This window comes from Esox lucius, chromosome 11, assembly GCF_011004845.1.
Source record: "Esox lucius isolate fEsoLuc1 chromosome 11, fEsoLuc1.pri, whole genome shotgun sequence".
Lineage (NCBI taxonomy): Eukaryota > Metazoa > Chordata > Actinopteri > Esociformes > Esocidae > Esox > Esox lucius.
Genome location: NC_047579.1, coordinates 52,970,765 through 52,987,008, shown reverse-complemented (window position 1 = coordinate 52,987,008; position 16,244 = coordinate 52,970,765). Strand labels below are relative to the sequence as shown.

At 42.4% G+C, this 16,244-nt stretch overlaps 1 protein-coding gene across 1 annotated transcript in view; it reads right to left on the bottom strand.

The window, feature by feature from the left end:
- LOC105030724 (E3 ubiquitin-protein ligase RBBP6) overlaps window positions 1-9,143 on the bottom strand; it is a 31,675-nt gene extending 22,532 nt beyond the window's left edge. The window contains 3 exon segments of the mRNA XM_034295160.1: window positions 1,288-1,327; window positions 5,533-5,632; window positions 8,162-9,143. Coding sequence (XP_034151051.1) covers window positions 1,288-1,327; window positions 5,533-5,632; window positions 8,162-8,327 — 306 coding nt within the window. The 5' untranslated portion in view covers window positions 8,328-9,143.
- Window positions 9,144-16,244: the final 7,101 nt, after the last annotated feature.

Sequence of the window (16,244 nt, the reverse complement as noted above, 5' to 3'; positions counted from 1 at the left end):
AACCAAATGATGCTAATGAAAACTGTCCTGCTCTGGTAGATACCAGCTTCCACAAAAACTCAAAATACTTTTAAATACCAAGGAGCCTATACATTCTGGAAGAATAATATCCTGACTACTTCAGTCCCTGTAGTAGCCGGGGTATATGTTACGGTCTAGTGTCAGAGATACAGAAACATGGCCAAGACAAAGACCCAAATGTTTCAGAATTGTCCAAGATTTAAGTTTTTAATGTATTTACAAAATACTGTGAACACTACTGTTGTTCAGTATGAATCATAGGGAGTGGTCAAACATTTCCCAACATCTAGGAGTATCTCAGAGACAAGCTGATGTGATGGTCAGACCCCCCCCCCCCCCCCCCCACCATGTGTGCAAATGTCAGAATGTAGCTACCTGAATCTAACAGTAATTCACCAAAGTACCATGACATGTCAACATTGTTGAATTCCCAAATGAGTCATCTACTACTCAAGTCCTCTCGTTCGGACCCTTCCTCACCCAGAACTAGTACTCCCAAAACCCTTCCTCACCCAAAAACGAATCCTCTCGTTCGGACCCTTCCTCACCCAGAACTAGTACTCCCAAAACCCTTCCTCACCCAAAAACGAATCCTCTCGTTCTGACCCTTCCTCACCCAGAACTAGTACTCCCAAAACCCTTCCTCACCCAAAAACGAGTCCTCCCAAACCATTTCCTAAACCAAAACGAGTCCTCGCCTAACCCTTCCTCACCCAAAAACTAATCCTGTGCCTTCTGACAGCCAGTATGAGTCTCTAAAAGCAAACCGCTCTGTCACAGAAGTTCCATTATCTGCTTCTAACCATTCAGCTTCTAACCCTTGGTGTACCACAGATAATGCCTGGCCTACAGTTATTACAGTTCTCACTCATGAACGCACGCACACACGCACGCGCACAGAAATTAAAGCCATAACTCAAACGTTTTTATTGAGTAAAAACAACAAGAGCACAACATCAATCAACAGATGCATTCAAGACAGACAGACTACTGTTAAGCCAACCTGATCACAACCATTCATCATATTAATAAATTAATCATAGGTCTATACAACCCAATGACTCATTGTCCAGGATAGTTTGAACAGGAAACCAAACAACAAAAATAAATGCTGTCTTGTGTTTTTTCTTAAACATAACGTAGTAACTTTTAGAAATAAAATTTTTACATCAGGCTTCCACGATCATATGATTTAAAATAGGATGAATCTGAATGTTATGATAGGAGAACACAAGTGAGGAGTGTGTGTGTGTGTTTGTTACATACTGCTCTGGAGGTTCCGAAGGGATAGTCTGAAGATCGGTCACTGGAGGGAGAGAGAACATGTATTAGACCATATCTTAAAAGGAAAAAAATAATCACTATAAAGCTTGGCCTCTGCAGACACCAAAATACAACAATACTTTTCATTTTTTAATGTTTGTGTTTTTTTGTTATACATCTCTAATGAGCTTTCAGAAAGAGAAACTGAGAGGTTCTGAATACTATGTTTTTTGGTGTAAAGGATTACATTTCCATTAGTTTTTATCAATCCACACACACACACACACACACACACACACACACACACACACACACACACACACACACACACACACACACACACACACACACACACACACACACACACACACACACACACACACACACACACACACACACACACACACACACACACACACACACACACACACACACACACACACACACACCACACACACACACACACACACACACACACACACACACACACACACACACACACACACACACACACAAGAAATGTATGCTAATTTTTTAAAAGCATTCAGACACTTTTTTCAGTGAAGTTTAATGTCTTTGGCAGCGATCTCAGCAAGTCTTCCTCTACCAGCTCTACACATCTGTGTTTTGGCCAGTTTCTCCCATCGTTCCTAGTAGATCCTCTAAAGCTCTGTCAGATTGGATGGGGGTGTTGAACTGCAATATCCCACCAGATGTTCAATGGGGGGCACTTCCGGGCTTCAGCCACTACATGACAGTCACAGACCTGTCCTGAAGCCACTCCAGTATTGTCTTGGCGGTACGCTTGGGGTCATTGTCAGGCATCGGTTCCTGCGTCTCTGTCCTGTATGCTCTGGGTCAGGTTTTCTTCAACGACCTCATCCTTCCCTCAATCCTGACCAGTTTCCCAGTACTTGCCACTGAGAAGCATCCCCACAGCATGATGCTCCCACCGGCATATTTCACCATATGGATGGTGCCAACTACGTGATGAGCGGTAGCTCGTTTTCACCAGACGTAGTGGTCGACATTCTGGTCTAAAAGGGAACTTGTGGTCTCATCAGACCAAATTATTTTACCTCATGCTCTCAGAGTCCTTCAGAAAGCATGTGATGTGCTTTTCAATCTGGAGTGAGTTTCATCTAAAGGCCTGGTTGAAGTGCAGCAGGTTCACTAATCTCTGCAAAGAAACTCTGAAGGTCTGTTAAACATTTTACAGTTTTCTGATCTCAAGTGACTTGTAAGTGCAAATATCTTCAGAGGCCCCACTATGGGAATCAAACCCCTTACCCTGGCATAGCAAACACCATGCTGTGTCAACCTTTAACAGAAATTAGTTGAGAAATGCAAAGCATTTGGTGGAAGTCCTGCTAAAGCTGTAAAAACAGGAAGTGAATGCATTTTTACAAAAAGCATGTGGACAACTAAGCTGAGAAATGAAGACCTACTAAAAAACTAAACATTTTAGTTATTTCTGTAAGCACACTTGTGCACCTAAATAAGATTCAGGTCACACAAATTTAGGCACGTATGCAAGTAAACGGATGCACGGTAGCGTCCTGATAGAGTAGACCAGGTGGCAGGATGCACTGAGAAGCCAGCAGGTGGCTACAAGCAGAGTCGTGATGAACCCAATCAGACAGGCACATTCTCTTCTCAGGGGCGCTGGCATCTCATCACAACCCACAAACGATTCCAGATTAACCACTGCTTCCTCTACGACTTCCTGCCCTAAATGTACAACAGGAAGTGCGAGTAATACCACTAACTGATAGATTTTGTAAACATGTACAGGCCTCCAGTGACCTAATGAAAACAGAATCTATGGACCTACCCGTCACACCACAGACGTCATCAACTTAGGCTTTCGTGGTGCCTGGATCAACACCAAGACAGCACTCACAAGTCATTACCAATGTGAAATTCCACATGACCAACAACTGACGATCATATCCCATTTTGCACTCTGTACCTGAACGGTACTGATGCATTGGCCGTAAACAAGACGCTAACGGCCCAGCCCGCTACCGGCCAGGTCACGCCAACATAAATGGAAATGACCTTAAACACTGAATGATTTACATTCAATTATCTGAATGAGGATAACCAATGATTTCAACAGAGATTTAAATATACAGTGGGGAGAACAAGTATTTCATACACTGCCGATTTTACAGGTTTTCCTACTTAGAAAACATGTAGAGGTCTGTCATTTTTATCATAGGTACACTTCAATTGTGAGAGACGGAATCTAGAAAATCACATTGTATGATTTTTAAATAATTAATTTGCATTTTATTGCATGACATAAGTATTTGATCACCTACCAATCAGTAAGAATTCCGGCTCTCACAGACCTGTTAGTTTTTATTTGAGAAGCCCTCCTGTTCTCCATTCATAACCTGTATTAACTGCACCTGTTTGAACTTGTTACCTGTATAAAAGACACCTGTCCACACACTCAATCAAACAGACTCCAACCTCTCCACAATGGCCAAGATCAGATGGCTGTGTAAGGACATCAGGGACAAAATTGTAGACCTGCACAAAGCTGGGATGGGCTACAGGACAATAGGCAAGCAGCTTGGTGAGAAGCCAACATCTGTTGGCGCAATTATTAGAAAATGGAAGAAGTTCAAGATGATGGTCTATGTCCCTCGGTCTGGGGCTCCATGCAAGATCTCACCTCATGGGGCATCAATGATCATGAGGAAGGTGAGGGATCAGCCCAGAACTACATGGCAGGACCTGGTCAATGCCCTGAAGAGAGCTGGGACTACAGTCTCAAAGAAAACCATTAGTAACACACTATGCCGTCATGGATTAAAATCCTGCAGCGCATGCAAGTTCCCCCTGCTCAAGCCAGCGCATGTCCAGGGCCGTCTGAAGTTTGCCAATGACCATCTGGATGATCCAGAGGAGGAATGGGAGAAGGTAATGTGGTCTGAGGAGACAAATAGAGCATTTAGGTCTAAACTCCACTTGCCGTGTTTGGAGGAAGAAGGAGGATAAGTACAACCCCAAGAACACCATCCCAACCGTGAAGCATGGAGGTGGAAACATCATTCTTTGGGGATGCTTTTCTGCAAAGGGGACATGACGACTGCACCGTATTGAGGGGAGGATGGATGGGGCCATGTATTGAGAGATCTTGGCCAACAACTTCCTTCCCTCAGTGAGAGCATTGAAGACGGGTCGTGGCTGGGTCTTCCAGCATGACAACGACCCGAAACACCCAGCCAGGGCAACTAAGGAGTGGCTCCGTAAGAAGCATCTCAAGGTCCTAGCCAGTCTCCAGACCTGAACCCAATAGAAAATCTTTGGAGGGAACTGAAAGTCTGTATTGCCCAGCGACAGCCCCAAAACCTGAAGGATCTGGAGAAGGTCTGTATGGAGTGGGCCAAAATCCCTGCTGCAGTGTGTCAAGAACTACAGAAAACATATGATCTCTGTAATTGCAAACAAAGGTTTCTGTACCAAATATTAAGTTCTGCTTTTCTGATGAATCAAATACTTATGTCATGCAATAAAATGCGAATTAAGTACTTAAAAATCATACAATGTGATTTTCTGGATTTTTGTTCTTCTACAAGTGGGAAAACCAGCAAAATCGGCAGTGCATCAAATACTTGTTCTCCCCACTGTATTTCAGCGCTGACTGTATGATATGCCTACTGTTATGCTATGCCTCAATAGTCTATGCTCCTAAGACCCTCTCCATGGGTCTGGATGATTACGAACTTCTGCAGCTGGATCACAGATGGTGCTGGCCAACAGGGCAAGATTTTAATAATGATGAGGCTGACATTACCTTAAGCCAGTGGTTGACTATGGCTTTTCCCTCAGGGGCCTGCATTCGTGACACTGGAACCTCTCACTTCAGTGGTATTTGGTCTAAATTAGTTTACAGATTTAAAGGTTTTGCTGGAAAAACAGGGAACCACCATTTACAATATCTAGAGAAGCAGTTTAGGACTGTGATGTTACTATTGATCCCATTTACAGACATCACTTGTTTTTGATGTTTGGGCAACTGTTTGTTCCCAAATAAATTGCTGGGTGGTTGCATCCAGATTTCTAACAAAATGTCCCCCAATTCGATCAGCGTCCTTTCAGTTACTGGTCAGATGCTCAGAACGCTAGGATCCCTGACATCCCAATATGTCCTCGTAGAAGCAGGGCCCACAGAATGTACTCACATGTTATACGTTTTGTCTCGTAGAGGCAGGGCCCACAGAATGTACTCACATGTTATACGTTTTGCTTGTCATCTTGACTCCTCCAATGGGTATTCTTCTAATGATAACCGAAGAGTTCTTAGGGATGAGGGCCTCATCATCTGTGTATTCTACAAACAGGTGAAACAACAGACATAGCTCATTCAATTTGAACTTATTGTCAATGGAACAATAACAGCTACTGCTTTTCCATCAGCCGGAGATGCATTTTGGGCTGGGATTTCCAAAAATGTGTTTTGGCCCAAACTTTTAGAAAGCAGCATGAGGTTTTCCATTTGCCTAAGCCTGTTCACTGACAGATTAATAACAGAATTCTGTAGTGGAAATCACTGCATGGCCTCAGGAACACTTCCGAAAACCATTGTCTATGAACAATGGTTAAAATGCTACCATGCAAAGAAACCACATATAAACAAAATTAAGAAACACCGCCGCCTTCTCTAGGCCCGAGCTCATTTAAGATGGACTGAGGTGAAGTGGAAACTGTCCTGAGGTCTGACCAATCAAGATTTGAAATTATTTTGGGGAATCATGGACGCTGTGTCTTTCGGACTAAAGGGACATCCTAGCTTGTTTTCAGCGCACAGTTCAAAAGCCAGCATCCGTTATGGTATGGGGGTGCATTAGTGCACATGGCATGTGTGACTTGTACATCTGTGAAGGCACCATTAATGCTACACAATATATACAGGTTTTAGAGCAACATATGCTGCAATCCAGATGACAATTTTCCAGGAAGGCCTTCCTTATTTCAGAAAGACAATCCCAAACCACATTCTGCATATATTACAACAGCATGGCTCCGTAGTAAAATAGTCTGGGTGCTAAACTGGCCTGCCTGCAGTCCAGACCTGTCATCCATTGAAAACATTTGGCACATTATGAAACAAATAAAAATGGGCATGTGTTTTTCCAAAAACAATAAAATTTATAATTTTCAACATTTGATATATTGTCTTTGTAATATTTTTTTAAAATTAAATATAGGATTAAATGATTTGCACATCATTGCATTCTGTTTTTATTAGCATTTTATGCAGCTGCCCAACTTTTTGGGGAATTGAGAGTTCATTTGTAAACAATCACACATCTCCACCAGTGGGTCACCTGTTGCAAGTTTATCACTACAGCTGCTAAAGTCCCCATTTTACATAGGCAATGAAAAAGTGTATATATCTCAAACTATATATGTAGACCTTGTGAAGCTGAGATGATATTGCTCAGCCTGTGTGTTGTTTGTGGCGTTCATTAAGAATGCAAGTCCAAAACCGGTGGGCACCTCATTTCATTCACACTGGGTAGTGTACAACTGTTAGAAACCAGTGGGCACCTCATTTCATTCACACTGGGTAGTGTACAACTGTTAGAAACCAGTGGGCACCTCATTTCATTTACACTGGGTAGTGTACAACTTAGAAGTAGCATCCCAACCTCATTCTACTTAATTGACAAACAGCGGCATTGGCACATATTGCTCTCTCCACAGAAATGGCTGTTCTCTGGTTTATTATTTTCTGTCATTGGAGGTAATATGGGAATTTCATAGATTACAGTGACATGACCATCCCCTGGATTAACACATGTAGAAATCTACAACAGCAAACAACAGACCCCCCCCCCCCCCATTATCCCCACGTCCCCATTGCGGAATAGGCAAGTATATCTGCACGTGCACATTGATTAACTCATAACCAATAATGCTTTTTATCAAGATACATTACGCTCAAAAAAGTTAGATGCATCACCAAAGTAACTACTTGAATATGCAGAAAAGTTGTTTGTAGACAAAGGTACGGTCGAAACAGACATCATGGGAACTGTAGTTCATGTGTGTAGTTCTAATGAAGTCTGGTACCGTTGCGGCTTCACGCTCTGCTCTGTAGAAACTTTACGCTGACCGACCTCGTACCCACTCACTATTGCCAAACACCTACATTGAATTTGGAATTTTGAAGTTAAGACAGAAGTTAAGGAGTTCAATTAAATACCCAACAAATATCAAAATCAAACTTCTCAAACCAATTCACCATAGTTGTAAATAAAGTATTGGTTTATAAGTTCCCACAGTAGTTGTTAGGCAGTTTGACTTCTTCCTTAAAAATGGATTCCGACATGTATTAATCACTTTAGAAAACACCGTTAGCGCTCTCGAACAGGGAATCACGTGCAGCCGGCCTAGAGCTTCACAAAAGCATCCGGTAACCCACCCGCGAGACATAAGCTACACCTAACAATCTGTCCCAAAATACCATGTTGCATTGTGGTTAGCAAGGAAGTAACTAGCTACTTATTTAGCAATCCGCTAGCTACCGCAATCTAGAACACACGTGTCTGGTTCAGGAGTGAGGACTACAGTAAACTTAAAACGACGAAAAACGATGAGTATAGTGACAATCGCACATAACTTGTTGACCAATATTGGATGGTCTGACTATAGCGGCTTGCTGTCACCTGCAAATAAATGTTTGTAGGAACAAACTAGCTTGCTAGTTAGCAAAGTTATGCAACTGTCTACTATCCAAACGAACAACCGGTTGCTGTTACGCCAGCGGCAATAACTGTCGCTGGCACATCGACAGCTCATTCGTGAGCTTCACATAGAGGTCTTCTTGGACCCGAGATCATAAAGTACTTCTTACCTTCTTTCGTTTGTGCGTTGGTTATTTGCAGTCCGCAGTCGGCTGCTTTGAGTCTCTCCCGCCCCATGATCTGCTGTTTCAGATCAGCTAGAGTGATGTTCAGGCCATCGAAAGTGACCGTGTCGTATTTGAGTTTAGATGAGAACTTATAATGCACACAAGACATGGCGGAAAGGCACAACTGGAAGCTAAACGTTCCTGACACAAATCTGGTGATATGGGGTCGCGGACAAGCCCTGATAAGTACGCTATGAAACGCTGCAAAGCAAGTGAATTAAAGCGGACTCTTACTGTAGCCCTTGCTTTCTGTTAAACATCACCCTTTACATACTACGACGAAGGTAAACAAATGATATTCAAAACATCGAGACCAGCTGGCGATGTTTGTGAACCTGTGGTTGACTCAAATCACTTCTTTTCAGAGTACCGATTGGCCCGCAGCAACACGCCGCCTCCACAAGCATGGTCAGATGTAAAATATCCACTATTATATGTCCCCTTTCCTTTGACAGCTAGTACATATAATACTTGACATAAAAAAAGAAAATCAGATGTACGAAGCCAAGTTAAGTTACATCAAGCCTGACGTTACTTATGTTATTTTCCAAAATAAATAAGGAATATCACTCATCAAAAAGTAGGTAGCTAACTAGTTATTGCAACACGTACAAAGAAAAAAAAACAAGCAAGTCTTGGCCTTCTCGTAAACTAACGAAGCTAACGGTTAGCCAGCTTGCTAGGGCTAGGCTAACGTCGTTAGCTAGCTTAAAACAAAAAGCTAGCTAAACCACTGTCAACCCTAATTACATGAAGGCATTACAATCACACTAGAACAAAAACCGCAAAATTCAAGAACATATATTGTCACTCAATTATATGCGATTATCTAGAGTATTGTTTATTCCTTCCCATTTTGTAGTTGCTAGGCCGGTTGAGTTCGTTGACAGAAATCACCAGCTGTGTCGATTTCTACAACGACGGGCAGAGGGAGCGTGATGCCAATTGGTTAGGCTTTCTACGCATGTGCAAAGGAATGGCCACGTTCCGAACATCAGTCGCTTTGCTTTTGCGCAGTCCAGTGATGATGCAATCCAAACAAATATATTTTAATAGTTTTCCTTGGACGTCTCGGACAAATGTTGGATATGTAGATATTTGGAAGGGAGACATTTCATGATGATATATCCTTTGCTATAACATCGATAAGTACCTCTGCCGCTCTGCCACTCAAACATTCTCACATTAGAGTTGAAGTATGTTGATACCTATAGTTAAAGTTTCAAGTTTTATTTGGCAAATGCACAGAACAACACAGCGTCATCCTGCCTAATTAAATTATTGCGACATGGGACCCGACAACTACGCAGTGAAAATTACGAGAAAAATATACAAGCAAAAAAATATATAGCCAAAAAAAATTATAAAGCTAAAATATACACAACACAGTACACTAGCAGATGTTTAAAAGGAGTACTGTAAACTGGCAGCAATCTGGGAAGTAGGATTGAACATTATAGATATGGCAAGTATGGCAATAATATACATAATATAATTTGGTAGAATTACTGAATATTATAGATAAAGTAAGCAATAATATACATAACTCTATACACTAGCAGCAGTTTAAAAGCGTACTGTAAACTAGCAGCAATATTGGTAGTTGTATTGAATATTATAGATAACAACCATTTTTGAAAGAGTATGATGGGGAGTATGAACAGGATGGTAAAAGCATTGAATATTATAGATACTTATGAGTGTAATATGCTTATGAATGGTACATGCAAAGGAATATTCTAATATACATGAAAGGACATCAGAGCATCTGGAATGTTTGTGTGACTAGTATGATCATGGATCAGTGTTACTGGTTGAATCAGTATGATCATGGATCAGTTGTATTGGTTGAATCAGTATGATCATGGATCAGTGTTACTGGTTGAATCAGTATGATCATGGATCAGTTGTACTGGTTGAATCAGTATGATCATGGATCAGTTGTACTGGTTGAATCAGTATGATCATGGATCAGTTGTATTGGTTGAATCAGTATGATCATGGATCAGTGTTACTGGTTGAATCAGTATGATCATGGATCAGTTGTACTGGTTGAATCAGTATGATCATGGATCAGTTGTACTGGTTGAATCAGTATGATCATGGATCAGTTGTACTGGTTGAATCAGTATGATCATGGATCAGTTGTATTGGTTGAATCAGTATGATCATGGATCAGTGTTACTGGTTGAATCAGTATGATCATGGATCAGTTGTACTGGTTGAATCAGTATGATCATGGATCAGTTGTACAGGTTGAATCAGTATGATCATGGATCAGTGTTGCTGGTTGAGGAGCCTTATGGCCAGAGGGGAAAAAACTGTTTGTGCGTCTGGAAAGGTGTGCCCCCGATGCTCCGGTAATGTCTACCACGCGGCAGCAGTGTGAACTGACCATAGTCTCAGACCATAGCCTGGGTGTGATGTTTGATGATGTTCTGTTCTTTCTTCCTTCAGGCATCGTGTATGGTAGATGCCTTGCACGGAGGGAGGATGGTAGCTGATTACACGCTCCGCAGACTTTACCGCCTGTACCAGGCTGTAATGCAGCCTGAGAGGATACTTACAATGGTGCACCTGTAGAAGTTGGTGAGAGTTTTTACAGACAAACCAAATTCCTTGTGTCTCCTTAGGAAGTATGGTAACTTTTTGGGCAGTTTTCACTGCCCTTCGGGTATCTATATAAGATACCCATGTTTCCTATGTAGGCTACTTAGAACGTTATACTCCCTTAACAGACCCACTTTAGCCACCCAATCTGTCTAAGATCAAATCCAGAAATTGCATCTAATTTCACAACAAAGCATCGTTTAAGCACGCTCCAAAACATGCTTTTGTGAAAATGACCATCCTGCCAATTCTGGACTTTAGTTATGCAATTCACAGGCTTGTGTCTTCTTCATTGGTCTTCAATAGTGTTTGGCATCCAACTTCAATGGTGCATTACCGCCACCTACTGTACTGGAGTGTGGGTCAGAGACAGGACAGACCTATATACAACGAACTAACCTCGTAGCCCTCAAATAAATAAACAATATGCTAAAACTAGGGCTGGGAATTGCGAGGGTCCTTACGATATATTATCACAATGCTTAGGTGCCAATAAAATGTTTTGCGATTTTCATGATTCTCGTGATCATATGTAATTGCGATTCAATATTGCAATTTTATTATTATGTTTTCATTTATCCAATTGCAAACAATTCAATAATACAGTAAAACCATGAGTCTGTCAATTAAATTTTCTCAGAACTTTCCAAGATTTATTTTTGAACAATACAGTCTGTATGCTGAAGTGCATTGTGCCTAGGTTTAATGGTTTGTTATATACACTCACCTAAAGGATTATTAGGAACACCATACTAATACTGTGTTTGACCCCCGTTCGCCTTCAGAACTGCCTTAATTCTACATGGCATTGATTCAACAAGGTGCTGAAAGCCTTCTTTAGAAATGTTGGCCCATATTGTGGGATGCACATCCAGGGCATGAAGCTCCCGTTCCACCACATCCCAAAGATGCTCTATTGGGTTGAGATCTGGTGACTGTGGGGGCCATTTCAGTACAGTGAACTCATTGTCATGTTCAAGAAACCAATTTGAAATGATTCGAGCTTTGTGACATGGTGCATTATCCTGCTGGAAGTAGCCATCAGAGGATGGGTACATGGTGGTCATAAAGGGATGGACATGGTCAGAAACAATGCTCAGGTAGGCCGTGGCATTTAAACAATGCCCAATTGGCACTAAGGGGCCTAAAGTGTGCCAAGAAAACATACCCCACACCATTACACCACCACCACCAGCCTGCACAGTGGTAACAAGTCATGATGGATCCATGTTCTCATTCTGTTTACGCCAAATTCTGACTCTACCATCTGAATGTCTCAACAGAAATCGAGACTCATCAGACCAGGCAACATTCTTCCAGTCTTCAACTGTCCAATTTTGGTGAGCTCGTGCAAATTGTAGCCTCTTTTTCCTATTTGTAGTGATGAGTGGTACCCGGTGGGGTCTTCTGCTGTTGTAGCCCATCCGCCTCAAGGTTGTGCGTGTTGTGGCTTCACAAATGCTTTGCTGCATACCTCGGTTGTAACGAGTGGTTATTTCAGTCAAAGTTGCTCTTCTATCAGCTTGAATCAGTCGGCCCATTCTCCTCTGACCTTTAGCATCATCAAGGCATTTTCGCCCACAGGACTGCCGCATACTGGATGTTTTTCCCTTTTCACACCATTCTTTGTAAACCCTAGAAATGGTTGTGCGTGAAAATCCCAGTAACTGAGCAGATTGTGAAATACTCAGACCGGCCCGTCTGGCACCAACAACCATGCCATGCTCAAAATAGCTTTCCCATTCTGACATTCAGTTTGGAGTTCAGGGGATTGTCTTGACCAGGACCCCTAAATGCATTGAAGCAACTGCCATGTGATTGGTTGATTAGATAATTGCATTAATGAGAAATTGAACAGGTGTTCCTAATAATCCTTTAGGTGAGTGTATATATATACACCGATCAGCCATAACGTTATGACCACCTGCCTAATATTGTGTAGTTCCCCTTTTTGCCGCCAAAACAGCGCTAACCCGTCGAGGCATGGACTCCACTAGACCTCTGAAGGTGTGCTGTGGTATCTGGTACCAAGAGGTTAGCAGCAGATCCTTTAAGTCCTGTAAGTTGCGAGGTGGGGCCTCTATGGATCGGACTTGTTTGTCCAGCACATCCCACAAATGCTCGATTGGATTGAGATCTGGAGAATTTGGAGGCCAAGTCAACACCTTGAACTCATTGTTGTATTCCTCAAACCATTCCGGAACCATTTTTGCTTTGTGGCAGGGCGCATTATCCTGCTGAAAGAGACCAATGCCATCAAGGAATACCATTGCCATGAAAGAGACCAATGCCATCAAGGAATACCATTGCCATGAAAGGGTGTACATGGATTGCAATAATACTTAGGTAGGTGGTATGTGTCAAAGTAACATCCACATGAATGGCAGGATCCAAGGTTTCCCAGCAGAACATTGCCCAAAGCATCACACTGCCTCCGCCGGCTTGCCTTCTTCCCATAGTGCATCCTGGTGCCATGTGTTCTCCAGGTAAGCGACTCACACGCACCCAGCCATCAACGTGATATAAAAGGAAACGTGTTTCATCAGACCAGGCCACCTTCTTCCATTGCTCCGTGGTCCAGTTCTGATGCTCACGTGCCCATTTTAGGCAGTGTCGGCAGTGGACAGGGGTCAGCATTGGCACCCTGACTGGTCTGCGGCTACGCCACCCCATACACAACAAACTGCAATGCACTGTATGTTCTGACACCTTTCTATCAGTACCAGCATTAACTTTTTCATAAATTTGAGCTACAGTAGCTCGTCTGTTGGATCGGACCACACAGGCCAGCCTTCCCTCCCCACGTGCATCAATGAGCCTTGGCCGCCCATGACTCTGTCGCCGGTTCACCGCTTTTCCTTCCTTGGACCACTTTTGATAGGTACTGACCACTGCAGGCCGGGAACACCCCACAAGGGCTGCAGTGTTGGAGATGCTCTGACCCAGTCGTCTAGCCATCACAATTTGGCCCTTGTTAAAGTCGCTTGCCCATTTTTCCTGCTTCTAACACATCAACTTGAGGAGTTGAGTAGAGAATGTTCACTTGCTGCCTAATAAATCCCACCCACTGACAGGTTTCATTATAACGAGATTATCAATATTATTCACTTCACCTGTCAGTGGTCATAATGTTACAGCTAATCGGCGTATATGCCACTGTATTTAGCCAGTTGAAAAATCTAAATATAATTATATATAAAGTTACATTTATATGGAAGTTGCTAACTTTGGCTGTTATGAAACAACAGAAAAAATGCTGATTCGTTTATTTTTTCTACGACACTGTATTTAAGTCTTTGCATATGAAGTAGGTGACTGATTGTGTGATTTGCGTTGCCTGTTTGGAATTGTGGGGTAGTCTTTAGTGATGGGAAGTTCGACTCACTTTACTGGACTGGATCTTTCGAATCGTTCAGTAAAAAGAACAAATCTTTCGACTCATTTAGTTCATTTGACTCAGTCCCTCTCTGCCTCCTGGGGAAGTATAGCACTCCCTTAAACAAGTCGCTACACTTGTTAAATGGGAACAGTAAATGCTACACCATATCCTGCTTGATTAGATTTAAAAATGTGTTATTGTACAAAAACCGCACAAGATGCATCTCATTGTCCAGATTCTCAGTGAAATTGTCATACTCATCACAACTTCTAAACATTCTTTCATCGTTTGAGCCATCTCATGCTAAATGATCCATTCAATTAGAAAGATCTGTCAGACATCAATGCATATTCCATAAATATAAATGACATGTAATGGTTGTGATCTCTGCTCAATCGACAGACTACCTGTCAGGTGACATAGTAATGAAATAGGAATCACCAGGAGATCTTTTTCCTGGTGCATCCCAAGGGAAAACATCAGATGTGAAGTTGATGAAAATCAACAAGTGTGACAGGATGTCCACCCAGAGGTTGGGAACTTGTAGTGTTATGTACCGTGAGGAGGTGCAATTCATTGTTATTTACAGAACTACCGCAGGATTTTTCATTATAGAATTTAGTTGTTTTCAGGGATGTCATTTTGTGGCGAATTTTCAGCTCACTGTATATGGCTTTATATGTAAGAAATATGTAAAAGTTGACATGCAAATGTGAATTTTCTTTTTACATGTAACATATTGCTACATTTACTGTATAAATACAAATATGCATATCCTTTTTCTGTGTACTACAGAATTGTACAGTATTCACTTTTCCCAGTAAACTTTTACCACTGTTGGAACTTGTATTTAAAATGCTCAGTGTGATACACACCAGCATTAAGCTAGTCAGAAAATAGAACAAAACTGAAATGTATACATAACAAATATTTCCAGGGATGACTGCCATGGTGAAAAAACATCTAACCATTTTGACCAGTATGGCTCACAGGATGAGAAAAAAACTTTCATTTTGCTGACACTTCCCACATTTCCCATACTCACCGTCCTCTCCACACCTGGCACACCTCTTCCACGTTGTTGCCACATGCCCAAACCTCTGACAGTTAAAGCACATACGCCCTTACAAAAATCACGGACTGGCTGTCAACACTCCATCCTTCTGTGTCTGCAGCCTTATCACATTCCCTAGCGCTCCCCCTCAATATTATCAATCATTTCCTTATCTGTCACACACACCGACACCTCTGTGATCACCCCTTTTGACCACTGTTCTCTTTGTAGCCCAACCACTCTGCCCCACTCCACCCTAAACTTCCGTAACTGATTCACTATTCCTACTTTAAATTCTTCCCCAGCTCGAAGTCTCGTTTCTCCACACCACTACCCCCATCTACCCGCGGCGTAGCTCTCTCCGTTTCTCCCCACCACGACCCCCATCTACCCGCCGTGTAGCTCTCTCCGTTTCTCCCCACCACGACCCCCATCAACCCGCGGTGTAGCTCTCTCCGTTTCTCCTCGCGGTGTAGCTCTCTCCGTTTCTCCCCACCACGACCCCCATCAACCCGCGGTGTAGCTCTCTCCGTTTCTCCCCGCGGTGTAGCTCTCTCCGTTTCTCCCCACCACTACCAATCTCCGGGCAGCTGCTACTACCGGACGCCACACTAATGGTTTGCAGCTTCTTTTTTCTTCCTCCTGCCCACTACTATCTCTGGTAAATATGCTACCACCACTACCCCATGTCTTACCTCCACTGTGCCCCATGCCATCTTCGCTAACCCCGTGGCTGTCCTCTTCCCTCTCTGTCTGATTTTAATCCATGTTCATAAAGCAGCGTTGAAAAAACTATTTTAATTTGTCGTCATTTTTTGTGCTTTGGTTAAGTTAAGAGGGAGAAATCCATTTTGTAGTCCACTTATAAGGTCTCAGTTATACCCACCAGGTGGCGATCTAAACTGTTTTATAATACATTTTCTAAACTGGGCATATAGACAGCTGAAGACTTGTGTGAAGCATAAGTCCTCCATATGACAGAA